Source organism: Saccopteryx bilineata, chromosome 2, assembly GCF_036850765.1.
Source record: "Saccopteryx bilineata isolate mSacBil1 chromosome 2, mSacBil1_pri_phased_curated, whole genome shotgun sequence".
In the NCBI taxonomy this organism is placed as follows: domain Eukaryota; kingdom Metazoa; phylum Chordata; class Mammalia; order Chiroptera; family Emballonuridae; genus Saccopteryx; species Saccopteryx bilineata.
In genome coordinates, this window is record NC_089491.1 from 35,753,534 (window position 1) to 35,780,108 (window position 26,575).

Below are 26,575 nucleotides of genomic sequence, written 5' to 3' on the forward strand. Positions count from 1 at the left end.
GATTGCCAAAGCAGCAGCTAATATGGGAAGTTGTGGATCCAGAAACAGCAGTTCTGAGGCTTGTGTGGAAACCCTTCCATTTCCAGTGCAGGGCTGGCCTGTCAGATTTCAGTAAGCAGGTCTTCATGGCTCTGGCAGACAAGGGTGATCTCCGAGGAGGGGGGGGTCTTGGAATGGTGTCCCAAAGGAGCCCCAGTGGCAGTGACTGGGACAGTAACATTCCTGGAGTGCTTCCTGTGCATAGGCACTGTCCTAGACACTGAGTACATCTGAATAACTCATACCCTCCTTCCAAGGAGGATACGGTGGCCCCTTCCTCCAGAGATGATGAGACGGTGGCAGCATAGCCTGGTCCCCCACTGGAACCAGGGCTCAGGCCCAAGCAGCCCGTGTTTCCGGCCACCACACTGTGCTGGTGAACCTGTTGCTCACCTGGCCCCGGGCGGCGCCTCCCTCCAGGTGGTCAGTGCAGGGCAAGACCCAGTCAGGTCAGTGCTGGGTGTGTCTGAGTCTAGGCCACGCCCAGCCTGGCAGCTGGGGCACAGGTCCCAGGGGCTTCAAAGCCACACGGGAGAGATGTGACGGCACAGCCAGCACACCTCCCCTGGCTGGGAGGTGGTGGCAGGGCCTGGCCTCCCCGGGCCACCTATTCCTCCTGAGGTCTGCTACCCTGTGATTTGAGATCTAGTGTGGATTCCCAGACAAACCCAGCTGAGAAAATTAGAGGCGAGGGGCCTGCAGGCCAGCGTCTGTCATTTCCAGCTCGGCTCCTACACGTCTGCGCCAGCCTCTCCCCGCCCAGCCCCACCCTGCCCAGAGGTTCTAGGGCACCTCTCCTTAGACACTCCTAGAGGTGCTGTCCCGAGTCATCCAGGGACATTCGGAACCCGCTTTCAGTGGGCCCCCTGGACAGCCCTCCTTCCCTACGTTCACCTTCAGCTTCCATCCCCTGCACGTCCATCAGACATCATTTTCTGTGCCACAACTTCATGTCTAAATTCTTCAAGGCCCTCCCAAGTTTCCCCCAAGTGAATTGTAGTGCCACATCTGCTCCCCGTGGAGGAAACTTAGCCATCCTTGGGTCAGGGGCTCCCTGAAGGCCAGGACTGTGTCTCATCCGTCTCCATCCAGCTGTGGAGCCGGGCACTCAGTCGCTGCCTGGCTGGGTGCGAGGACGTGTGTGCACTGGGCACATGTGCTGATTTCCTCGGCCCCAGTCTCCCAGAGGGTGAAGTCAAGCCCTGCCCTCCTTGTTCTGTTCCCAAAGCGAAGGTAAAGAAAAGGTTTCTTTTTTTCAATCTTCTTACTAGTAAAAGTATTTATCATAAAGTATGTTAATGTATTTTTTTTTTCATTTATTTGTGTGTTCATCTGCTTTCAAAATACAGAATTGAGGCTTGTCCATAATAAAGAGAAATGTCTCTATTGAGGCTGTTACTGTTACAATAGTCATCAAAATCCATGAAAAAGGAAGGTCAAGTGAATCTGCAATATCTAAGCTATCGTAGCTATTGAAGTTAAGCATCAAAATCATGAGCTTCCTGCAGCCAAAGAGAAAAAGTAAAAATAAAAAGGAGGGGTGGGGAGGCACAGAGGTGATGAATGCTGGAGCGAAGTATAGCATATAGCTTATCACTTGTGGGCTTGGGGACCTCTAAACCTCCATGAAAGCCGCTCAGGAGGCTCCTGGTTTGCACCAAGCTCTGTCCTGGTTCCCTACTCAGATACTGCCTACACAGATACTCCCATCCCTTTCCTCGCCATGGCCACAGTCCTTGGTCAGCGCACCGCCTTACCCTCCCGGCTCTGGGCCCTGGGTGAATGTGCCCAGGGTCTTTTCCAGGTCTAACATTCTCTGATTCTAAAGAAAGGGCTCTTCCCCCCCCCTTTTGGTTCTTTCTCCATATGTAATTCCACTTGAAAACCTTTCTACTCCAGAGGTCAAGAGAAATCCCCACCCTGTCAATGTGATGTTTCTGCTCCCTGCCTAAGAGGCATGAAATCACAGCCTGCCACCCAATATTAAAGGTCATTTTCCATGAATTTATAGATGATGATGTCCAGATAACTTGTGACTTCAAACATATGCTCTCCAGCTCCCCTATTAGCTCAGCCTCCGAATCATCACAGATCGGTCCAGGTAATAAGGAGGACGGACCTTGTCATTAGGCAGGAGACAGCAATGTCTGGTGAGCAGGATGGGCGTAATATTGCCCTTCACTTCCCAGGGCTCCTGGCGAACCTCTCCCTGGAGAGAAGATTCTCCGGAAATTGGCCTTTTCTCAGGGAAAGGCAACTGCTTCTAAAACATGCACAGCTCCTGTAAGCCCAACTTGCTGAACATTATATTTACTTTTATGTGTTTCTGTCTTAATTACATTCTTTTTTTCTTTACTAGCATTTTTATTCATTATTTAAAACATTGTTCAAAAATTATTATGCAATAATTCTTTCCTCTATACACAGTAACGGCTTACCTTCCTATATCCAGTCTTCAGTCCCTAATTCATTTCACGTGTGTCTGTACTTACACCACCACTGTCATCAAAGTTTAGATATTATGGGCAAGTGTGCAGTGCTGCTGTTCAGCTCTTCTGAAGCAAGGAGTAGAATTCCCGGCGGGGCATTGTTCACATTGCCCGGGACTTGTTTAGAGAGCTTGTATTATATGGTTTGCTCTCAGCACATAAACAATCTTGTATTTTACTTTTTAACTTAGTGTAATTTCATGTACGCTTTTCCATGTAGCTACATAATCTTCAGATTCATCATTTTAATGGCTGCTTAATATTCCATCCAGTTAGCATGCCATAATTTACTTAACTGTTCCCTATTGTTGGGCCTTAATGAAAATTTGAATTCTCCATGTAACATGGGGGGTGGGAAGGAACTTGTTTTAATGACTGCCATTATAACATTCCCCTGCCCTAACTGCATGCCATTACTAACCCAGCTTGGTCAGGCACAGATGCTCTGGGAACAATAAATCCTGTGTGAGAGGTATATGCACGAGGCCCTCTGATTTAATAGCTAATCTGTTCACTGGCATGTATTTTCCTTTTAGGTTGATATTTATGTAGAATATTTATCTCTCCTGAATATTGCATAATGCTGAACTACTGTATACACATCTGGCACATTCTTCCAGGTACTTTGTCACTTCTGTTAAGGACGTTCATAAATTAACTGGTATTGGGGGTAAATCTGCCGTTAGTTGTCCTTCATTTGTCCCTCTCAGATTCATTGAATATCTGCCTGCAGCCTGACTCTGAGACGGAGGGCGCTCCTGATTATTGGGGGCCCACAGAAGTACATCTGTGAATTGCTCTGTGGTGACGAGGATTAAATGGTGATCCACATGCAAGGTGTTCTGTAAACTATAGAGTTACCCGGGAGCAATCGCCGGTCCTGCTTGTGAAATTGGATGAAGTGGTCTTCCTAGGCCAGTGCCTGTCCACTGCGTTCTCATGTCCTCAGCTCTCGGAGTTCTCCAGAAACAGGAGGCAGGACTGTGCTCCTTAGAACCGGGGCCAGAGCGATATAGATGACAATGACTGTACAAAACAGGTCAGCTAGTGGTAGATTTAGTGATTTACAGAGCTGTATACAGTGCTTGACAGGTGGTCTTCACCTTCCACGTGACCGAGGCCTACCTTTTCTAGCTCTTCTCTTTTCCTCTTCCTCCCCCATGAAAAGGGAAGCATCATCCCCCAAACTAACAAATGATCCCAGTTCACTCACAGGACTCAATAAAGTGAGCTTTGCCACCAAAATATGGGACATCTTCTCAGAGGAAATAGGATTTTATTTAGGTGGGCTAAGAACCATGCTGTGAGAGGTGGGTTTTTTTCCTTATTTTTCTCTCTCTAAAAAGTAAAGTTACTCTAATTTGCCCAAGAAAGTGCTTGCTGCTTGCACCCCGACAGCTGTCCCGTCCCTGCTCACCTCCTGTCCGCCAAGGGAACGTGATCCTTGGGCCCGCCTGCCAGTGCGCAGTGGTACCTGTCTGGTTGGTTTAGTCCTCCTTCATTATTTTTTTTACATTTATCAACTATTTAGATAATGTCTTATGGGAGAATGATAGAAAGCTTACTTTTTTTTAAGCAAGAGAGAGAGAAAGAGAAGGGGTCAGGGGAAAGACAGGGACAGATAGGAAGAGAGAAATGAGAAACATCAACTCTTAGTTGTTCATTGATTGCTTCTCATATATGCCTTGACCACGGGGACTCCAGCTGAGCCAGTGACCCCTCGCTCAAGCCAATAATCTTGGGCTTCAAGCCAGCAACCTTTGGGCTCAAGCCACGACCATGGGGTCATGTCTATGATCCCACACTCAAGCCAGCGACCTCAAGATTTTGAACCTGGTCCTCAGCATTCCAGACCAACGCTCTATCCACTGCTCCATCGCCTGGTCAGGCAGAAATTTCTTTTTAAATTTTAAATTTTTAAATTTTCTTTAAAAATTACATTATTTTCTCTAAAATATAAATAAATAAATAAATATGGTAAACAATAACCTAGTTAGTACTCAAAAAATGGCAAGCTCATGAAGTCAGTAGGCGACTGAATGACGTTTGGGAACTCCTACCCTAATGTTATTGAATGTCAACACTGACAGCTGCTGGCACAGCCTCAAGGGGCTTCTGTGGTATCAGGGCATGTGCTGGGGGTAGGATATTTGTCATCCACATGAGCTGGCCTCGGGTCACGGAGCCCAGCCTAGAAGCAATGCTCACGCTCTGAAAGGCTGTCGTTCCTCGTGTGTTTTGTCAGCTGCTCTTCAAGGCACATGTGATTCCACTGTATCTTCGTGCCGCTGGAACTCTGATTGGAAGAATGCCTCTCGTGTAAACAGCTGTTGCAACAGCTCACTCTCACGACCTTCACCCCTTTGGTGCCAAGCCTCACCTCCACTCCCGCCCCTCCTGGGAACACCAGCAAGAGCGGACAGGGAATAGACATACAGTGGGATATTATTCCGCCTTAAAAAGAGATGAAATTCTGACACAGGTTACAACATGGAGGAGCCTTGAAAACAGTATGCTAAATGAAATAAGCCAGTCACAAAAGGACAAATGTCATAAGATTGCCCTCATATGAGGTACCTAAAGTATCAGATGGATACAGCTAGAGAGAGCATGGTGGTGGCCATGGGCTGGGAAAGGGAGAACGGAGAGTTAGTGTTTAATGAGTTCAGAGCTTCAGTTTGGGAAAATGAAAAGGTTCTGGAGATGGATAGTAATGATGGTTGAATGTACTTACTATCACTGAACTCTATACTCAGAATGGTCAAAATGGCAAATGTTATATGTTTTACCCAGTAAAACAGGAAAGCAGGCAGTGAGCACGTTCTCCCCAGCCCTTGGCTTGCCTGGGTCTCACCACAGGGAATCCTGTCCCCTCCCGTTCCCACTTGTCAGAGCTGTCAGTTCAAACGTCACCTCTCTCTCCCCCTGCCTCGTCCCTCACAGGCCCCACATTGAGCCCTTTGCTGTGGAGTATTGTGGTGATATAGGTGGTATCCTTTCTGGAAATAGTGGGCCTCCTGAGAGCAGCCTCTGCAGCGAACCCTCCCTCCCCATGTCCCCACGTGGGCTCTGCACATAGTGGGTATTCACGATCAAAGCAAGTATAAAGTGTCCCTGTTTGGCTCAGAAGTACCCAATTGTAGCCTCCTCGCCTCCTTCTTTAGCCCACACTGGCCTCTGGGGGCTGAGCAGCAGCCGAATTGGAGGTCACCCTCAGCCCACACTGGAGCCGGTCCTCGGCATCCTCTCCAGAAGACTAAGGGCTCTTGGTCCTTACTCAGAAGTGGAGCTGGCATCTGCCCTCACATCTGTCAGACATGCTGTGTGAAGAAGGCAGGCAGGCTCTGGGGGAGACACAAATGCCAGGAAGGAGTCACTTTATAGGGGAGAAACCGGTGACCCTAGATCCCCTGGGGAAGTCTGTTAGATCTTTTAAAATGAATATGCAAGCAGGGTGAAAACTTGAGGATCATGGGCGCAGTCTCCTCGTCTCTTATTGAGATGAAAGTCCGAGGGTGGGGAAGACTCCACTCACCCGTAAAACAGCGAGGGGTTGGGAGCTCTGTCTGCTTTGGGCTGGTGTCAGAACACACCTGGAGTACCATGTGCACATCAGGGCCCTGCCCTTGAGACTGTAGTGAACGAGCGGGTGGAAGTAGTGAGCTTTCTGCTTCTGTCCTCAGATCCGAGAGCAGAGGTGCTACCTTCAAAGGATGGGAGGAACAACTGAACACAGAAAAGGGACCTGTTACTGTAGTCCCTGCCTTGGCTGGCGGCCGTGAACTCTTGTGGGTGGCACCTGGCAGGCCCCAGGTGAGGAACTGTGTGTTTCAGTTCCATTACACCTCTTCTTTCTTTTTTACCTTTGCTTGCAGAATTTCAGAGGCAGGAAAGTGTTCGGTCCCAGCACAAAGGCATCCAGTTATACGACACCCCTTATGAACCCGAGGTCCAAAGCGTCGACTCGGACTCAGAGAGCGCAGTCAGTCCCCGACTGCAGGAGAGCAAGCTGCCCCAGGATGACGACAGGCCCGCGGATGAGTATGACCAGCCGTGGGAGTGGAACCGGGTCACCATCCCGGCTCTGGCAGGTAAGGAACCAGTGGCCCTGCTCGGAGGCGCCACTGACCCACACTGGACACTCATCTTTGGTAAGGGGAGTCAGTGCACTGGTCCCTGCCCGCTCAGATAAACCACAGGGCTGCATTTGCTAGTCCAGGTGGGCTGTCCTTTCTTCTAGTACAACTGAGCCCCTTGAATATGAATATGAAGGTCCTGGAAGGGAGGCCAGGCCAAAGGGAAATCCTGGGTCTCAGTTCCAGGGAAATCCAGGTCTCAGTCTCCCCAGTTTCCATAGAGGCACATAATCTCACTGACTGTCTTGGTCCTGTTGGTAATGCTCTAGCTCACTGAAGCCAAGATTTCAGATTAAGGAACTTTCTTAAATAAAAACAAAACCAATATGCAGATCATCTCCTATTGAGCCTGAGGGAACACAGCGCTCCCATCTAGTTGTACACTTGCAGTAGGCCTGTCTGCATCCAGGGTGCAGTGTTTGCTGTCCCGGCTTCAGCATGGACCCATTCACACAGGGGTCAGGAACCTTTTTGGCTGAGAGAACCATGAACGCCACATATTTTAAAATGTAATTCCATGAGAGCCATACAATGACCTGTGTACATTAGGCATTATCCAATAAAAATTTGGTGTTGTCCCGGAGGACAGCTATGATTGGCTCCAGCCACCCGCAACCATGAACATGAGCGGTAGGAAATGAATGGATTGTTATACATGAGAATTTTTTATATTTTTAACATTTTTTTTTTATTATTAAAGATTTGTCTGCGAGCCAGATGCAGCCATCAAAAGAGCCACATCTGGCTCACGAGCCATAGGTTCCCGACCCCTGTATTCACAGAGCACGAGCTGTGCATGGCGAGCATCCTGACCTCAGGGGCTGGCCCTCCCCTTGGCCCAGACCCCCTCGAATGACTCAGGTGCTTCCCTTTCGCCCCACTCTTTGAGTCTGGTTTTCTAGAATCCGAGTATTCGTCATAGTACTAAATAAGTAAGTAAGTAAGTACTGAGTAAGACTCTTCCACAGCCTTTTAGAAAACAGTCTGCCACATGCATCAAGGTCCTGAGCTTGCTCACACCCTTTGATTGTAATGCCAGTCCTTAGGACTCATGCCAGGGTCATGATCTGAGATTCAGAAAAGGGATTGTTCATGACCACAAAAGATAGGGAACAACCTGAATGTCCAGCAAAATAGGGCCTGCTTAAATGGAATATTGTGCAGCCACTAAAAAGTGCTGTTGAGGCCTGACGTGCGGTGGCTCAGTAGGTAAAAGTGTTGACCTGGAACGCTGAGGTCGCCAGTTCGAAACCCCGGGCTTGCCTGGTCAAGGCACATATGGGAGTGGATGCTTTCTGCTCTACTCCCCCCTCCCCTTCTCTCTGTCTCTCTCTCTCGCTGTCTCCTCTCTCTAAAAACTGAATAAATAAAAAGAAAGATTAAAAAAAAAGATTAAAAAAAAGTGCTGTTGACGAAGAGTTTATAACAACCTAGGAACATAACATGCTTGTGTTCACTGTTAAGAGGTGGAAAGCCAGATGCAAAAATAAATTTATGCATGTAAAAATTTAGGAATGTGAAAGAGATATTGAATGATTAATTCTTACCACATTGAAGGTCATAAAGAAAGAGTTTTTATTTTTAATTTCTTTAAAATCCCTATTGCTAAAATCTCCCTTTTCCAAGAACAACTAAACCCAACAATGAGACCTCTGCCCTCCCCCATCCCGATCCTCTCAATGATGTTCTGGCTGCTCCACCGCCTGCTTCTCACAGTTCCCTGGTGTAGCCCTCTGTGCAGATCCCATTCCTTCTGGAAAAATCCTGAGCCTCCTTTGGGGCCCAGCTCAAATGTTGTCATCTCTGTGAGCCTTCCCCGGTACAGCCACACAGCTGATGGATGTCCTTACTGCCTCTCCCGGCCTGTTGCTTCCTGCACTCATCCCTGGTGAACATTTCCCTGGCCATGTAGAGTTCATTCTGCGGGTGCTGGTCTCACCTTCCAGGCTCTGAGCCCGTGGCTAAGAGCCAATGATGAGAGAGTGTGTGGCTGAAGGTCCTTGGTCATTTCCCATGTCTCCCATGTGTTCTACAGCCTCCTTTCTTCCCTTGCACAAGGGAATCTGAGGACCGTCCCTGTACCCCAGCATAGCTGATAAGGGGCTATGCTCCTGGATGTGAGGGGAGCTAGGATGGAGCCGGTGTTGTCCGAGAACTTCCTCTTTGCAAACAGCAGTTTCGAGGGCCTGTGGCATGAGTTAGCACTGCAGACAGGTGTGGGGTCTCCCCCTCCTCCCCTTCTTCTGGACTGAGTGCCTCCACTTCACTCAAGGGCTGTGCTACCTTTGATGCTCTGGTCAATTTGGCGCCTTGCTGCTCAAGATGTGGTCCTGGACTAGCAGCTGGTGAAAAATGCAGGGTCTTGGGTCCCCTCCCAGACCTGCAGAGTCAGAATCTGTTTTAACAAGACCCCCAGGTGATTCACGTGCACGTGAAAGTGAAGAGCATGCGCCCTACTGGACAGCATCTCTTCAGAGAGTTCTCAACCGGAACGTGCCCACTTCTCCCCAAAGGTGGTTCTAGAACCTTCTATGCATTTAGTTTTTCACAAAGGATCACAAGGTCTCTGAATAAGTTTATGAGCCACAAATATCCTTGCTGGACTCGGTTTTATGTCACTGAGTTGTATCACAGGTGTTATTATTGGTTGATAGAGGACAGGCTCAGAATCACGTCCCTGTCTGTGTCTCATGGAGTAACTTATCTCTGTGAGTCCTTCTCTGGAGTGTATCTGGTTGTGCTTTTCGCAAGGTGCTGTTGGCTCCGTTCTGATTTCTGGGGCATAAAAGAAAGCTGTTTCTCACAGGCTGGAGGGACGCCATGAGCCTGGCCTTCAGTCATGGCTGGGTCCCTCCACACATCTCTGGGACAGCATTGGTAGATGAGGAGCAACTTCTTTTTTGTGTGTGTATTTTTCTGAAGTTGGAAACAGAGAGGCATTGGTAGATGAGGAGCAACTTCTTTTTTGTGTGTGTATTTTTCTGAAGTTGGAAACAGGGAGGCAGTCAGACAGACTCCCGCATGCGCCCGACCGGGATCCACCTGGCATGCCCACCAGGGGGCGATGCTCTGCCCATCTGGGGCATTGCTCTGTTGCAACCAGAGCCATTCTAGCGCCTGAGGCAGAGGCCACAGAGCCATCCTCAGCACCCGGGCCAACTTTGCTCCAATGGAGCCTTGGCTGCGGGAGGGTAAGAGAGAGACAGAGACGAAGGAGAGGGGGAGGGGTGGAGAAGCAGATGGGTGCTTCTCCTGTGTGCCCTGGCTGGGAATCGAACCCAGGACTCCTGCACGCCAAGCTGACGCTCCACCACTGAGCCAGCCGGCCAGGGCCAAGGAGCAACTTCTGTTTTCAGCCCAGAGTGGAGATGGAGTGAGAGTAGATGGGCCACCTGTCAGGTAATGAAGATGAGTTGTAACAGCTTCACTGGCTTGATTACTAAAGTGCTACCACGGTCCTATTTGTAAACCAGGAAGCAGGGCTGCTCAGGAATGAAGGATAGTGTTCTGCCTGAGTGAGCAGTGTGTGTGTGCACACGTGTGTTAGCAAGTCATTGGAGTTGTCAGGGAGGAAGGTGATAGCAGTGCTTGTCTAGGCCCTGTCTCCCTTGTCACTAAACCTATTCACAATGCCTTGCAAAGTTTCCCTGGGCTCTTGGGAGCTCTGTGATGCGTCCTGGCAACCTGGGGTGCAGCTTCCTTAGCTGGGGAACATCTGTATGGGATAAAGAAGTCATTACCATCTTTCTCTAATTCTGGATGTTTAGCATAAATAAGGAAACCTGGGCAGGGAGCCTGGTTAGTGTCTTCAAATTTCCAAAGGGTGTGAAGTGTGAGGGGCCCACAAAGGGCAGAGCTGGGCCCACCGAGGAGACATAGGGATTTAGGGTCCAGGTGAGTGGTAAGAATTTCTGGTATACATGAACGTATATAACAAGCTTACCCTCACTGGGCCCTGCAGGTGAAGCTCAGCTGGGCAGGGTCACTGTCAGAGGGCTTTGCCAGCAGTGGGGGCTGGCCTGCAGTCACCGCCCGCGGTGCAGCCACACTGCCTCTGCCAGGACCCAGAGTGCTGGTCTGAGACCAGGAGAAGGCAAGGCTTCGGAACTATCTCCGTGAATCAGTTTGTGAAGCAAAAGTGTTTTCCACCTTTCAAAGTGCTGTCCTGCTTTGCATTCGTAAAAAGAGGCATTTCTCAGAGCAGGGCTTTGGCTTTTTCTACAGAAGTAGCTATTCTGGGCCATCAGCTCCAGACCAGCCTTTATGGAGTTCAGACCCTTTCCGTCTCCCCTAGACTCTGAAGGCTGCAGCCTTGGGATAGTTCGAGTACCACTCCCAATCAAACAGCTACTGCTGGCTGTGAGGCTGTGAGGTGGTCTTAGGTTCTTGGCAAAGTCTTCCCTTCTCTCAGAATTCTGTCGCCAGGTGAGTGAACTACCACAGGCTCTCCCGAAATCCCTGGGTCTACATTGCCTGCTCTCCCTCCAGGAAGCTGATCGTGGCCTCAGCCAGAACCCCCGCCCCTACATCAGCCTGCCCAGAGGATCCCATTCCACTTGCATGACCTTTGTTGATCCCAGCCCCCAGGACAGATGCCCGGTCAGGTTTCACCCCGGCTGCAGCCTGGCCAGCTGCCAGCTGCCAGCCATGGAGAGGTGGTGTGGCTTCCATGAAGCTGTCAGCCCCCTTCCCACCCAGCAGAGACACCTGCTTCAGAGCTGGCTGGACTCAGTTCCCAGCCTGTTTAACTTGCCCCCTGGGAGTCTTTACAGTAACAAATTGTGAGACTGGCAGGTGGGTCTAGAAATGGCTTTCCTGCTGGCCCACAGCTCCTACATGCAGCTCTGGGCCCACAGAAGGGCCCTGTGGAGTCCTCTGCCTGGGGTGGGGCAGGAAAAGCTGCCTGGGGTGATTCCACATTGTCTCAGGGCGACAGTGATTGGTATGGAGGGTTTGACCAGCCCCTGGGCTTTGTGGCACAGGTCATCAGATGGACAAATGGAGCCTGCACCAGAGGTGGCCACATGGGGCGGGGCCGAGGAGCTGGGTGGACAACCTGGAGAAGCAGACCCAGGCTCAGGCTGGCACGGACGTGATGTCTCCACATCTCCGAGTAGCCTCTGGGAGGACAGGGATTGAATAAGTCCCAGAAGCCCTGTTTCCTCGCCCGGAAGCGTGCTGGCTGCAGAGGGTCCTGGTGAGGCTGAGAGGGCACCACACCGGGAAGGCGCTGGCACTTCCCGAGTGCTTCCGTGTGCGTCCTCTCTCATAGTCCTCACACCCACTCTCTAGGAAATCAGTTTCCTCCTTTTACAGATACGGAAACTGAGGTGCAAAGAGAAGAAATAACCTGCCCAAGGGCAGCCACAGAGCTGGGATTTGAACCTGCAAAGTCCGGTTCCAGAGCACAAGTCCGAATCCAGTCGATGTCTGGGCTCCCTGCTGCTATCCAAGATGCTGCCTAAAATATGGTCAGAGCCCGCACCCTGCCAGAGTCCACAGGAAATGCCACATGTCTCATCACCCTTGCACCAATTTCTTTTTATGTCTGGCGCAGGATAGGATAGTGGGGTGTGTTCCCACTTGTAATGATTCCAGCTAAAGATTCTGTAGGAGCCCAAGTTCTGGGGGTTTGAGCCTGCATGGGGGTGACTAGAACCATCCCTTGATTTGGTCATACCACCACTCAGCACAGGGAGGGACCCTCACACCATGGCACCCACTCCCTCTTTTCCAGCTGGGGAAACTGAGACCCAGAGAGGGGAAAGGAACTGCTGGACACCTCAGAGCAGAACCATTCCAGTGATACTCAGAGGATGGATCAACATTTCCTTATAATCCACTGAGTCAAGTTCAAAGCTACACCCTCAGTGATTTGCCATCACCTCTGAGGAGCAGTTGATTGGTGTGCTTGCTAGAGGAGCGGGGCAGCAGAAGAATGTGTGAAGAGTGCCCTCCATCATTCAGAGAAACCGAGTCATCTCACTTTCAACTCACCATCTGGGGATTTGTCTCTGTTAAAGCGACTTTGCAGGCAATGTCCTGGGTTCAGCCAATGTCAGGTCTGCCTCCCAGCCAAGATAGAAGATAGACCAATGACTCAGTGCTAAACATAGTTATCTGGGATGCTATCTGTCTTCCCCATTAGCTCCTTGGTGGGTTTCTCTGCCCTAGTAAAGTGAGGGCAGTGTCTTGCACATTGGGAGTCAGTGGGACAGCAGGAGTCGGACAGTCCCATGTTCACATGCCAGATCCACCATTCACCAGCTGTGGCACCTCAGACAAGTTTTGTAATCTCCCTGAGTCTTAGTTTTCCCATCTGTAAAATGGGGGTAGTCACAACTCCTGCCACACTGGATCGCTGTGATGACCAAGGGAAAAGATCTGAATGAGAAGACTTTGAAAGCCCTATGGGTCACACATGAGAGAATGGTTATTGGTGTCCAGGGAAGGCTTGCTGTATTAAATAAAATTTAATATAATATTAAAACAGTACTGCTGTACAAAGAGGTACTTAAGAGGGCACAGAGGACCCATTTAAAAAGCTCATTCCCAGTTACGCCTGGCAATGACATGCATAGATGGTGTAGAAAGCAACATTTCTGTAGGAAATCCTAAATTCTTTTTAATGTTTATTTTTATTTATTTTTAGCGAGAGAGGAAGGGGAAGAAAGAGACAGGAACAATCTTTTTCTATATGTGCCTTGACTGAGGATCGAACCCGCAACCTCTGTGCCTCGGGACGATGCTCTACCAACTGAGCCATCCAACCAAGGCGGAAATCCTAAATCTTAATTCCAGCAATAATGCTAATCATGATTGAGCCACTCAGGTCTTTCATTTTTTATTCATTGGTCCCTGGGTATAACAAGGTCTCCTCTGCTCCATCCCCATTCTAGCTGGGACACAGATATGGGTTAGTTGGTTTGCCCATAGCATTCATTGGAATCACCTGGAGGGGGGAAGCATTAAACACATTTTCTGGGTTTCACCCCCGGAGTTTACAGTTCAGTAAGTTTCTAGGTTGAGGCATGAGAATTTGCAGTTCTAACCAGGTCCCAGGTGTTACTGATGCGGCTGATCTGGGGACCTTTGAGAACTTGTGTTAGGTACTAGAGTCAGGATGGAGTTAGGGAGGAGAGGTCACAGCTTGGCTTAGCTGGTATCAATGCTGCCTCCTCCAGGAAGCTTTCCCTGATATGACCAGTCCCTTCCCCACCCTCATTCCAGGTTGCTGAGTCCTCTGTGCTCCTACTACATCCTGTATGGGTGTGCACTGGTTTATTCTGGTACAGCCATACACACTTGTCACTGTCAGCTTGGGGAGAGCAGGACGGGGACATAAGTGTTGTTGTTCACCCCTTAGCCAGGTACCATCTTGAGTTTGACACTTTCCCAGCCTCATCAAGTGAAGCTAAAAGGGAAAAGTAAAGTAAGGTCCCAGGTACGTCTGTTTCCTAAACAATCATGAATCATCTCTAAGCCAGCTCAATTGGCTGATTTTAAATAATCCTATTAAGGTAAGGGAGTGAGGGAAGAACAGAAAATTAACACTTAGCGAGCACCAATTATGAAACTAGCAAGGGTTCACCCTAGGAAGCCCTACAATATGAGTGTGGGTTCACTGTCATTACACAGGTGACTACTCAGGCTCAGAAAGGGTGAGCAGCTTGCCCACAGTCACACAGCTAATAAACTCAGGTTTGGGTCAGTCTGACCGTGAAGCCTTATGCTCCACTACTGCATTGACATCTCGAGTGTGAAATGGGTAGGTCTGAACATTCCCTTTACCTTGTTCTGGTGTGAGGTGGCTTCAGTTATGGAGGTGGAAGCAGTTGTGCCCACTCTGTGACTTGTCACTATCACAGTCAAACACCAATGCTGTGAAGCTGGTAGTGCTGACGTGTACGTCAAGCACTGCTCCAGGCTTGCTGTTCCCACTGAGCCCTGTGACTCATCCTCTTGCACTCAGAATAAACAGGTTCAGCCTCTGTAGAAGGTTCCTCGGGGAATCTTAGACCTGCCATCCTCCCCTGGTGCACCCAGTGAATACCACCTCCTTCACCATTGGCCCCACTTGGCTCCCATGATGCTTCCTGCCTCCTGCTTAGTTTCCCAGAATGCCTTTGGCCTGCAAGGAAATTAACAATTGTGTTTGTACCAGGAGCTTTTTGGTATATACTAATGAGTAACAGTTGTAATTAATATTTAACACGTGTGAACAGCAGGTCTGCAGAGAAGGGGGGTTAAAGGAGAGAGCTGGGATCACTTGTTTCCTTTGGCTAATATGTTACTGAGGGACAGGTTTTTCCAGTTGGCTTTTCTGTTTGACTTATGAATGAATTCATTTAGTAACCTAAAAAAAAAAAGAAAGAAAGAAAGAAAAGCACTAGTGTTTAATAGCTTGATTCATCTGCTAATTATACTGATGGATAGAAATGTTCCTTTAAGCGCCTTTGTCTCCTTTATGGAAAAAAAACCCCAAAGATTTGATAGAAGGTCTTTGCTCTTCTGTTTGGCAGTTCAGAGCTCTTCATGTGGATAGAGATTTTTAAACTCCAGGAGGTCAGAGACTCTGCCTGCCTTGCTCACACCCGGATCCCCACCTAGATCAGTGCCCGGCACATGAGCAGTTAGTGATTTGTTCAATGATTGAATAAATCAAGTTTCAGGGAAACCAACCCCCAATTCTCTTCACGGTGCTACAAGACATGTAATCATGCGTCCTGCTCACACAAAAAATGATTTGTTTTCATAGCATTCTTTTCCACTGTACACCTACCTGTCTTCTCCCCACATGAGGCTGAGGGACCTGCACTTGGAGAGACATTTTGAGTGGCTGTTGACTGCTGTGGTTGCCACCTCTAGTCTGAACTCACAGAGAGAGAGTGTGTCCCTGCCTGTCTGAGGGTTGCCCACACATCAGGTGCCCTATTGGAAATGGGGAGACTGGTATGCCGGTGGACGGCAGGCAGACCTCTGAGAGCCATGCAGCTGGCCTGTCCCCTCCTGTCTCTCTGCCTTCCCTCGCTGCCATCTGTGGAGGGGCGGCAGCAGACACATAAACAGATGGGCTAGGGCTTTGGTGCTCCCTAATGGGGAAACTTGTTTCCACAGAGACCCACCCTGCTCCCTGCAGGTCCTCTGAGGCTTGTGGCTAGGTCTCAGGCCCTAGGATTCTAAGGAAGTGTCTGTAGGTGACTGCAGGTGGGATGAGGGTTCACTGCATCAGACCTCAGCAGGCTTTCTCTGACAGATGAGCCCAGCACAGAACTAGCCGTGTGCACGTGGTTTCCAGTGCCAGGGGATGTGGATGTAAAGCCCCGTGTTGCCACTTGTTAGTGGGGTGACCTGAGCAAGTTGCCTGTTTCCTCGTGGGTAAAATGGAGCAGCAGTAAGTGCGGAGCAGGCATAGTGAGTCTCCATGGACACTGGCTGTTGGTCTCACTGTCGTCACTGCCGCTGTTTTGAGAATATGTTGTGCTGCATACAGGATTTGTGCTGAACTCATCTGCGGTCTCTGGCATTCAAAAGACCTGGATGCAAGTCCAAGTTGAAGTCTAGTTGTTGACTTGGGGCAAGTCAGTCCCTTTTCCAGCCCTCCTTTTCTCATCTGTAGATGATTTATGATGGTAAAAATGGCTTGCTTTGGCAGCTCAAGGCCTCTGTGTTTGGGTCATTTAATGACTTTCATCAGGATTTTTCTTTAATTTCCTGCAGCCAAGCCTTTGGGACAGTGTCTCTGCCCCAGGCAGTGGTGTCCGCGTTTCCTTCGGGGGTGCAGGATAAGAGGATGAAGGCACGCCTCCTTGTGCCAGGCCCACTTTTCCTGGCCCAGGCTGCGCTCTACTGACATGGACTGTCTCCTTGCAACCAGGGTGGCGTCCCGGCATCTGCCTCACCGCCTTCCCAATGCCCTGCTTTGTGGAAAGTCGCCACTTCCTCCCCTCACAATGAGGACCTCTGTTCTTGGGCACCGCCCACAAGATGTGGCAGCGTGGTGCCCTGGGGCCTGTGTGTGTCTGGGAGGTGAACACAGAGGCCTGTTGTTGGTGATCCTGGAAATGCAAACCAAACATTTGCTGAGCCACATGTTGTCTTACAGCCTACATGGAGCTACAGCTGTCACTCACGGGACAGGCGTGGGGACTGAGGCCGCTCTTGAACTGGAGGGGAAAGGGGGAACTTCACTTCTCAGGGCCTTAGTTTCTCCATCTGCAAAGTGGGATTGCAAGTACTCATCTTGCTGAGAGGAGCAGATGAGAGGATGTAGAACATGGGTGTAGAAAGCTGAAGCAGCAGAGGACTGTTGTCATAGGAATAGTTTTGGTCAACTGCAAGTGTTTGTGCATTGTCATGAAAGTTTATGGTATTTCCATACACTTCAGGGTTCATGTGTGCCAGCTAACCCCCACACACACCAACGCATGGTATCCCTCCTTACCCCGTCTTGGGGGCTCACAACTGCCCTATCTGTGCCTGTCCACCCCTGCCCTTCCCACTTCCCCCTCCCAACAAACACACAAGACTGTGGCCTGCTGTCAGCAGTGTGGAGGATGACACCAGCGTTTGTGTCAGTCACCTTGGGCATTTTTATACTGTTGTCTGTTGTCCTTGTGTTTTCAGAATAATAGGATATCCATGAAACAAACCCAGGCCCCTCCTGTCAGTCCCACGTGGTTTACACACGGCCCATACTCATTTCTGCCTCATCCACAGAGGGCCTAGAGAAGCCTCATCAGCAGACCAACAGCTCCTTGCAAATCACTCTGTGCATAGTCTCTTGCTGCCCATCCTTCTAATCCTCGCTGCTTCTGCTTTAGGGACTCTGTCCTGGGCTAGGGAACTGGGAGGGTCCGAGACTCCAGACCAGCCAGTAAGAAGCAGCCACTGAACGCAGAGCACTTTGCGGGCCTCACCTGGGGCCCAAGGACCCTGGCCCCCCCTTTGCTTCCTTCCAGCTCCCTTTGAACAGCCCCTGTTCTCACGGGCCACCAGCCACATCCTTGGTCAGCTGGGAATACTGGAGGATGTTTGGCAGACTGTGGACTCTCCTCTGCCTGCCCCTCCCCAGTGAAAGGCACTCCTAGGGCACCCCCCCTCAGGGCCTCAATCCCAGAGCAGAAGGGTCAAGGGCTGGGGTCTAGTGCCTGCTTCCTGGTGTGGCAGCCTGCCCTTATCAGTTCAGGCAGGTCACTTGCCTGCACCAGGCCCCATTTGTAAAAAATGGACAAAGTAGCCCTGGCCTCCTGGGTTTGCTGCCAGAGTCAGAGGAGATGCCACGCCAAGCCCTCATGCGCGCCTGCCTATGCACAGAGAACACTGAGTGAGGATTAAGCCATTTTTCATAACTTTTAAAATAATTTGAGTTGGGAGTGCAGTTCCTAAGTTTCCTTTCTTGATTGATAAGTGGAGGTTTTATGGTTCTGCTGACCTGAGTGGAGCTGGATTCATTCACTCAACAGATATTAGCTTCTACTATGCACACATCAGGCACTCACTGTTCTAGGCATTGAGGATTCAGCTGTGAACAAAACAGCACGTTCTGTCCCTCTTGGAATTTCCAACTAGGACAGCAGTTCCAGCCAAGGTTGAGAAAACAGGTGATTTCTGATACAAGGCCCTTTTTTCTCTTGAGCGCATGGAAGGGAACTGATCTGAGTATGGATGCGACTGTGGGAAGGGGGACAAACTGTCTACAGGGAACCTGCCTGGAGTTTTGATCCTTTGTTACCATCTCCACAATTCTTTGTGCTCTAAGCATTGTCAACCCTGTTTTACAAGAGATAGCTAAGGCTCACAGTCTTAGAAACTTACCGAGTCACAGTAATTAATGGCAAGGCAGGATTTAAACCCGGATCTTCCTAAGTCCAAAGCTCACATGCTCTCCGTAATGCTGAGCCACTGCCCTTCCTCCATTGTCCGGCCTTGTTGCAGCCTATGGGCCATTCTGTAGAGCTGGCTGCATGGTGGGTGGGAGAGGCTCCCAGGAGCTGAGGCACGAGGCCCCATCTCCATTGGGTTCTGAGAACGCATCTCCATGCTGGCCCTGCAGTACAGACTGGGATGGGGTCAGACAATGGCAAAGATGGGTGGGCTGCTAGGCAGAAAACAGGAGAAAGGAATTCTCCCTGGGGCTCTTGGGCAGAATTTGCCGTGGGAGGCAGCATTGGAGTTGAACTTGGAAACCTGTCGGGGACTTCTGCGAACAGATAATGAGTAAAGAGATTCTAGGGGGCAGGCACAGCCAAGGCCTAGAGGCAGAAAGGCAGGTAATGGATTTGGGGACTGGTCCTTATAACTGGAGCCTGGGGTTTTATAGGAGAAAATGTATCCAGGTCATGTTGGCGTCGAGCCACTGAGGGCCTTGAGCACCAGAGTGAAGAGCGTGCCCTCCATGTCAAGCCCTGGGAGCCAGCGAGGGTTCGTGCGCCCGGCAGAGCTGTGCTTGAGAGACCCATCAGTTTTTTGGAACTTGTTCTTTGACCAGCCCTAAACCATAAAAGGAAGAAACCAGACCCAGAGGAACACGTTTATTTCATCTAAGCAAACATTTACTAAGCGCCGTCTCCATGCCGAGTGCTGCAGTAGGTTTAGAGGCAAACAAGACAGGAGAGGGAAATGAGAAGTAAAATGAATGCCAAGATCCACCCCCACAGAATGACCAGGCTGATGGGGGAGCAGTGGTGTGGGTGCCCCCTGGGCCACAAGAGAAATGCCAAGTACCATGAGCCACAGATTGAGCAGGCCATGAGCAGCAGGTGGGCCCAGGGGAGGCTTTGTGCCATCCTAGGACGCTTCTAGATGCCTTGCAGCTGGAGCAGGACAGTGGTCCCTCCAAGTATAGAGGACATGCCACAGGCTGGATGAATGAGGCACGCCCCTGCCTGACTGTCCCTGCTGATGTCTTTATGGGGAAGGAGGCCTGCAGTGGGGAAACCCTGACCGGCGGATCCACAGGCCTTGGCCCACCCCTTGGCCTTGAGAACCTGGAGGAGCTTTTCCTCACGTCCTCTGGGCTCTCAGTATCTCACCCATTACCCACAGGGCAGCAGGGTTCTTGTGAGGGTTAGAACTAGTGTGGGTGCCCGGGACACCGTCCTTCCTCATTTTCAGTGGTGGAACTTCAGGACCAATTGGTATAAAATCTGTAATACAGCAGGTCCTCAAATAACGACAGTGAAACTCACCATTGTTTCATTATAACGTTGATGAGCTGCCATAGGAACTTAACTCTTGTTTATATCCATCAGCCCGTGGTAAAATCGGTTTTGTTATGCGTCGTTTCACTTACAATCACAGAACCTGTCAATGGCGTTAAGCAAGGGCTTTACTGTACAAGTAGGAAAGAACCAGCTTTGGAAGCCGATCTCATTAAAGGGAGGAAATAAAAGGCCTTCTGGAATATGGGAGGCACCTGAGCTGGGGCTTAAAGGATGAGGTTTGTCATCAGACCAGGACTTTTGAAGGACATTTCGGTCATCAAAAAGGGGCCTTTTCACCTGCCCTGGAGAGAAAGGCTGTTGGAACCACGAGCCAGGCCTCCCACTGCTGCCAGGAGTTCTGGTCCTGCCCACCTGAGTCTCCCCTCCCTCCTGCAGAACTCTGACTCCCATTTGTAATCACCTATAGGTGGAATTAATTAGGTTCTGTCATTCTAATGACTCTGCAGGGGTGGCATATTTTTTCTCTAAATTCAGATATTCTTTTGAGGGCTGTGTCTTCCCTTATCTTTTGCAGAAAAACCACTAAATTAAAAGAATTGCCATTTTAAATTGCATATTAAAGAGAAGCTTAATTGGAAGAAATGAAGGCAGTGGTGTTTGGAGCTTTTGTTCTTAACGTTTTTGGTATTTTTTTTTCTTTTGCTCCTGAATCACTGCACTTGGAGTTTGTATATTTTTATTTTAGGTGAAATGATTTGCCTAATTAAGCCTGCCATTCATCAGCACCTGTTCTTCCTAAAATATATGGCTATATTATTAAGCTTGTGAGTGAATGCATAAATTAATTCAGCAGGGAATTACAGTGTTGACTGGGACGTCATTAGGTTTTATCCAATTTATCTTGTAAGAAAACTGATTTTTTTTTTTTCCCCCAACAAAGTGAAACAGCAGCTGATTGAGTTTCTTCATTCAGTCTTTTGTTGCGCACTTGTTACACTGCAGGCATGTGCTAGGCATGTCGAGGCAAACGTGGCACAGCCCCTGCCCTGGAGGGGTTCGTGGGGAGCCAGACAGGAAAGTTGGCAATTAGGATCCCATAGGCTAAAGTCAAGGTCAGTCTGGGGAGGGGCTGAGGTCAGGGAATGCTTCCTGGAAGATGTGGCCCCTGACAGGCAAGTGGAATCCATCAGGTGGAGAGGTTGGTCGAGTGGCATGAGGGGCGTGTCCTGGTGATGCAGACAGAGGACTCCGCCCGGAAGGGAGCCTGGTGAGATCTGAGGCAGGATAGTCAGCCAGGTCCTTGGTTGTTCTGAAGAGCTTTGGTTTCTTCCCCAGTCCATGTTCCATATTCTGTGTCCCTCTTCTCACCTTCTGTGCCAGGAGATGTGTAGTGGGAATTCGTATTGGCAGAAATCCTTAAGTTCTGATTTTCGTCAGTGGAGCCCCAGGCTGTCAGAGGTGAAAATGCCTTCCATTCATATGGTCTCTCCCTCTTTCCTGGGGCAGAGCCACGCCTGGAACCTCACCTCTCACCTAGACCCTCTCCACACCGCACCCCTTAGCTAGCTGCCCCCTCTCCTTTCCTGACAGCCAGAAAGTGAGTAGAGGGGAGGCGTCCCGAAGCCCATGATGGTCTCACATGCCCTGACCTGATCCGCTGTGCCCAGACCTCCCTCTCAGTGGCACATCACACAGCGTTCTTCCCTGCCTCACCCCACAGGTAGCCTCAGGTCCTGTTGGTGTCACCTCCTTAACTTCTTCCATCGTTTAGGGACCTGGCCTCCATCAACTTACCTAACTGGTCTCCCTGCCTTGGGGTTGCCCCTGACCCACCCTCCATCAGCAGTCAGAGAGGACTCTAAAACCCAATTGGAGAGTGGATGGGTTGACATCTATAGGAGCAAGTCCCAGCTCTTTAGAAAGGGGCTTTCTGACCAGGTCCTTACTTGTCTACCTGATCCCCATGCTTGCCCCTGCCCACAGTCAGCCACCCAGGGCTCTGCAAGGTAGGCGTCTCAAGTCAGAACCTGCTTCAGCTCTTTCTCACCCCCCCCCCCATAGAGAACATACCCCATTTGATGGGCTGCCCTGAGGGCTGGTGTGGTTCAGCGGGAATCCCGGTGGGATGGATGGCCAGGCTGCTGGAAGGCAGGGAGAGAGGGGCCATGTGGCCAAGGCCCCAGCTCGTTGGTCAGATGCAAGAGGGCTTTCTTGCTCACACAACCCCAGGACCTGTTCCCTCGAAAGGCCTGTAGTCATTGCTGTCCCATCTGTCCCGCGGTTGGACACACGACAGAACTGGAGCCAGAGAGGCGGCCAGAGCCCCAGCAGTCCTCACCCTGCCCCGGCTCCTGCTCCATGCTGCCAGTCCTGACATCATGGGCTATGGACGTCTTTGGTTGGAGTTTGACCTCCATCCTTTCTTCTCAAGAAGCTTAGAGTTCTCTGTGCCCTCCCCTTCCTGGACAATTCCAGCCTCATGCTTCAGTGCTCAGGCCAAAAGCCTGTTGTCTTCTCTTTTTCTCACACTCCACACTGGATGCAGGGACAGGGCCTGCCGTCTCTGCCTGCAGAACCCAGCCAGAATCTGAGCCCTCACTGTCGTGTCCATGCATGTCTCCAAGGCCAGCTCGTCCTACAGTAGTTTCCTCAGTGCTCTCCCCCATCCATCTCTCCTTTTTCTTTTTAATAAACTTTTTTAAAGAACAATTTTAGGTTCACAGCAAAAGTGAGCAGAATGCAGAGTCCCACATATCCTTGCCCTTCGTCTCTTTTCAGCACAGCAGTCCTGTTATAGAAAGTACCAGCTTAAAACCTTCCCCATCAAAACACCAGAATGGCCCTGGCCGGTTGGCTCAGCGGTAGAGCGTCGGCCTAGCGTGCGGAGGACCCGGGTTCGATTCCGGCCAGGGCACACAGGAGAAGCGCCCATTTGCTTCTCCACCCCTCCGCCGCGCTTTCCTCTCTGTCTCTCTCCTCCCCTCCCGCAGCCAAGGCTCCATTGGAGCAAAGATGGCCCGGGCGCTGGGGATGGCTCTGTGGCCTCTGCCTCAGGTGCTAGAGTTGCTCTGGTCGCAACATGGCGACGCCCAGGATGGGCAGAGCATCGCCCCCTGGTGGGCAGAGCGTCGCCCCTGGTGGGCGTGCCGGGTGGATCCCGGTCGGGCGCATGCGGGAGTCTGTCTGACTGTCTCTCCCTGTTTCCAGCTTCAGGAAAATGGAAAAAAAAAAAAAAAAAAAAAAAAAAACCACCAGAATGGCTCTCCTTTCCTCTCAGAACACAGCCCATGTCCTTCCCAAGGCCCACGAAGCCCTGCTTCCTCCTACTTACCACCCCCAACCACACTGCCCTCCATCGTCCTGGACTGGGTTGTTTCTCAAACACCCAGGCATGTTCCCACCTCAGGGCCCTTGAACTTGCTCTGCCCTCTGCCTGGAATGTTCTTCCTTCCAGAGAAGTCCACGTGGCTCGTGGCTCCTTTCCTTCAGGAATTTATTCAGTTGTCACCTTTTGAGAGTCCTTTCCTACCCTTATTAGTTTCTCCTCAGCACTTGTCACCGGCTGGGGTGCTAAGTGTGACTTACCTCATATTTTGTCTCTCCTCACTCGGGCTCTGAGCTCCAAAAGCAGGGCTAGCTGTCTTTGCTCACTGCTGTTTTTCCCGCCCTGGGCTGCATTTGGCCCATGTGAATAAGTGCTTAGAAGTGAGACAGGTGAATGGGCAGCCTGCTGGGCCCCACTGCAGCCATGAGAGTGACGCCGCACACGAGTGCAGCGTGTCTGGCAGGAAGCTCCGTTCTTGCTGGTTCCCTTAGTGGTCAGTAGAGGAGAGGGTCTGGGGGGGGGGGGGGTGGAAGTGCTCCACAGACCTGATGGATGGTCTGGTCTCAGGCACAGAACAAGTTCATCCCCATCCTCCATCCCCACAGACAGCACATCACCACAGGCGGGCTGGGTTTTCCCACCATCTTCCGTGAACATCTGGTTCATTGCTGTGTGCCTGACCGGGGTCAGAGGACAGCTCGCCATGTCTGTGCTTACTGGTTGGAGGGGAGAGATGTCGCTTGGCCAGAGACGCATGTCTACTGGCCAGCAGCTGGACACGACTTTGGGAACCTTGTTTCACAGGCCCTGGCTCAGTTTCCTCCGCACTCTGTGTGTCCCAGGCCCTTAGGATATATTCCCTCATCTGATCGTCACAGCAGGCTGGTGACAGAGGAAATGGGGCTTCAGAGAAGTTGACTAACTCACAAGGCTCACAGCTAGCCAGGCTTAGGGGAGGATCTCAGGTCAGTTCAGTAGCTTACAGGGAGTGACTAGGACCGTGCCCACATTGAGCAGGCGTGATACTAAAAGTAAGTAGGTATAACAACACTGATTGGGCACAGACTACATGCCAGTCACTCTGCTGAGGCCTTGGTGTGCATCACGTGCCCGAATCCTCACAACAACCTCAGGAGGTGGGAGCAGTCATTATCCCTATTTTTCAGAGGAGGAAAGTGGGGTCCAAAGAGAGACTCGTAAAGTGGACCAGCTGTCTCTAGGAATACTTCCAGCAACTGCAGTTTCAGCTCAGGGTGTTCTGCTCTGTGTGGGTTATCTCCAGGGCCCTGCCCTCGAGAGGCATCTTCCCCAAGCCCGTGGGGGTGAGTGATGTTCCTGCAGGCCCAGTGAGGAGTAACAGCACATGGGAGGGCCTGTCGCCCCTGTGACGGGCACTGTCCGGCCTCACCTGGGGGCTGGGTTCAGGGCAGGGTTGGCTGTGTAGGACCCACACAGGGGCTCTGGGTGCAGACGTGCAGACTTGGAGGATGCCACAGGGCCCTGACTGGAACTCTGTAGTGTTGCCCCAGGAAAAGGGGGCCAGTGTGGCCAGTGTGGCCCCACTTGGGAAGGGACAATGGGAGGAGGAGAGGAGCCACTTGGAGGCAGGCTATTGGCACAAAATGAGGAATACCGTCCTTTCCTGAGAACTGTCCAGGAGATGGAGCCCCCAGAGGTTGCAAGGAGCTTCCTTTGGGGATAAGGCTGAGCTCAGTGGCCTCTACAGACTTAACCAGCCCCTTGAAAGTACCGTCCTGCTTTAACAGCACCTTTGTGCCCTGACTTAGGAAATCCACACCTTTTGAGCCACGTCTGTTCATTGCTTGGAACTCTTCCTCCTGAGAACTGTAAAGCCCAACGAGAGTCAGTTGATTCTTACCCTGCCATGCCACCCAGAACCGCCTCAGGCTGAGCTCTGGCTAACCGTGCACTCTCTCTCTGTCCCCCACAGCCCAGTTTAATGGCAACGAGAAACGACAGTCATCCCCCTCACCTTCCCGGGACCGGCGGCGCCAGCTTCGAGCTCCCGGAGGGGGCTTCAAGCCCATCAAACATGGGAGCCCCGAGTTCTGTGGGATCCTGGGAGAAAGAGTGGATCCTGCTGTCCCGCTGGAGAAGCAAATGTAAGTTCCGAGAGGGCAGAGCCCAACCTCAGCTTCCAGTGCATAGTCACTGCTCTTCCCTTTCATTTCGTTACCTTGTTTCAAAAATTCACAAACTGAGAAAATGCTAGAGCTACGGGGGTCTGCTCGCCTACACCTCTCCCCTCCCCTGCCCCCGGGTACAGGTGGGTGGGCAGGTCGAGGCTCACAGAAGGTCAAGGCCATCATCAGGTCAGTGGCCGAACAGGATTAGAAAGTGCATCTCATTCCTAGCCAGATGCTTTCTCCGTCCCTTCCTTTTGATGACTAGTGGGAAGGACACGGGTCACCTCCCTCTCACATCCCAGTCCGTTTTCATCCTGAAGCGAATGAGTTTTTGAGTAGCTAAATGTATACTCAGCCCTGTCCCCTCGTTGTGAATTAGGTTTATCCTCTAGCTTGTGCTGTTCTTGCCCCACATCAGCTTGGTGTCAGCTGGGCAAGGCCTTGACGCTGTTGATTTGGGTTTTTCAGCCCCTTTTCCTCCTCGCTTCTCCCCAGTGATGCTGGTCAGACCTGTTTCTGTCTTCCCCTTGGCTGTGATGATCATCTCTCTTCTCTGCCAGGGTCTTAATGTGTGTAGGTTCCTGCTCTGCTCTGAAACCCTCTGTGGCTCCCCATCACCCCCAGGATAAAGTCCTGTGTGCCGAGCCTGGTGGTCACTCTGTGAACTACTGGGCTGCTTTTTCGTTTTCTCACCAGTCCATGTCCCTGAACGGGAGTGACCTCCTCCAGGAACATGATAAGGCAGGCCCTAGACCTTGTGCGGGTACCTTCAGGTGCATCATCCTCTTAACAAGCACATGTGAGATCAAAGGGTGATCATGTCCATTGCACAGATGAGAAAGCCGGGTCTCCCAAGGGGCAGAGCCTTTGCTAGGCTCACAGGGTTCCAGTGCAGAGGTCGGATTTGAACTCCAGCCCCGTGACTCTCCCCCTCACTTCCCTCTCCTTGTGCCCCCCACCCTCAGCACATGCCTGGCACGGAGGAGCCACTCAGTCGGCCAGGAGATTAGCTGACACCAAGCTGGTTCCTCAAAGGACTGTCTTGTGTGGATTACGAACTATATCCGTCTCCACCCAGGGGACTATGGTCTCAGCACAGCCGGCAGTGCATCCCTCGCAGGAAATGCTCGCCCGGTGAGCAGGATGCAGGGTTTTCCGGTGATGTCATGCGCTCGTGTGCTGCAGCCTCCCCTGTGCCTGCCACTCGCCTGCTGTGCTGAGCGCTGGGGGGGGGGGGGGGCTCCCAGTGGGTGTTGTGTTCTTCGTTCCTCAT

The 26,575-nt window shown here is 51.0% G+C and overlaps 1 protein-coding gene across 1 annotated transcript in view; it reads left to right on the forward strand.

Moving 5' to 3' along the window:
* Positions 1 to 26,575, forward strand: part of SHB (SH2 domain containing adaptor protein B) — a 130,733-nt gene that overhangs the window by 73,426 nt on the left and 30,732 nt on the right. The window contains exons 3-4 of the mRNA XM_066256701.1: positions 6,404 to 6,619; positions 25,107 to 25,278. Of these exons, the coding sequence (XP_066112798.1) occupies positions 6,404 to 6,619; positions 25,107 to 25,278 (388 nt within the window). The remainder of the gene's footprint in view (positions 1 to 6,403; positions 6,620 to 25,106; positions 25,279 to 26,575) is intronic.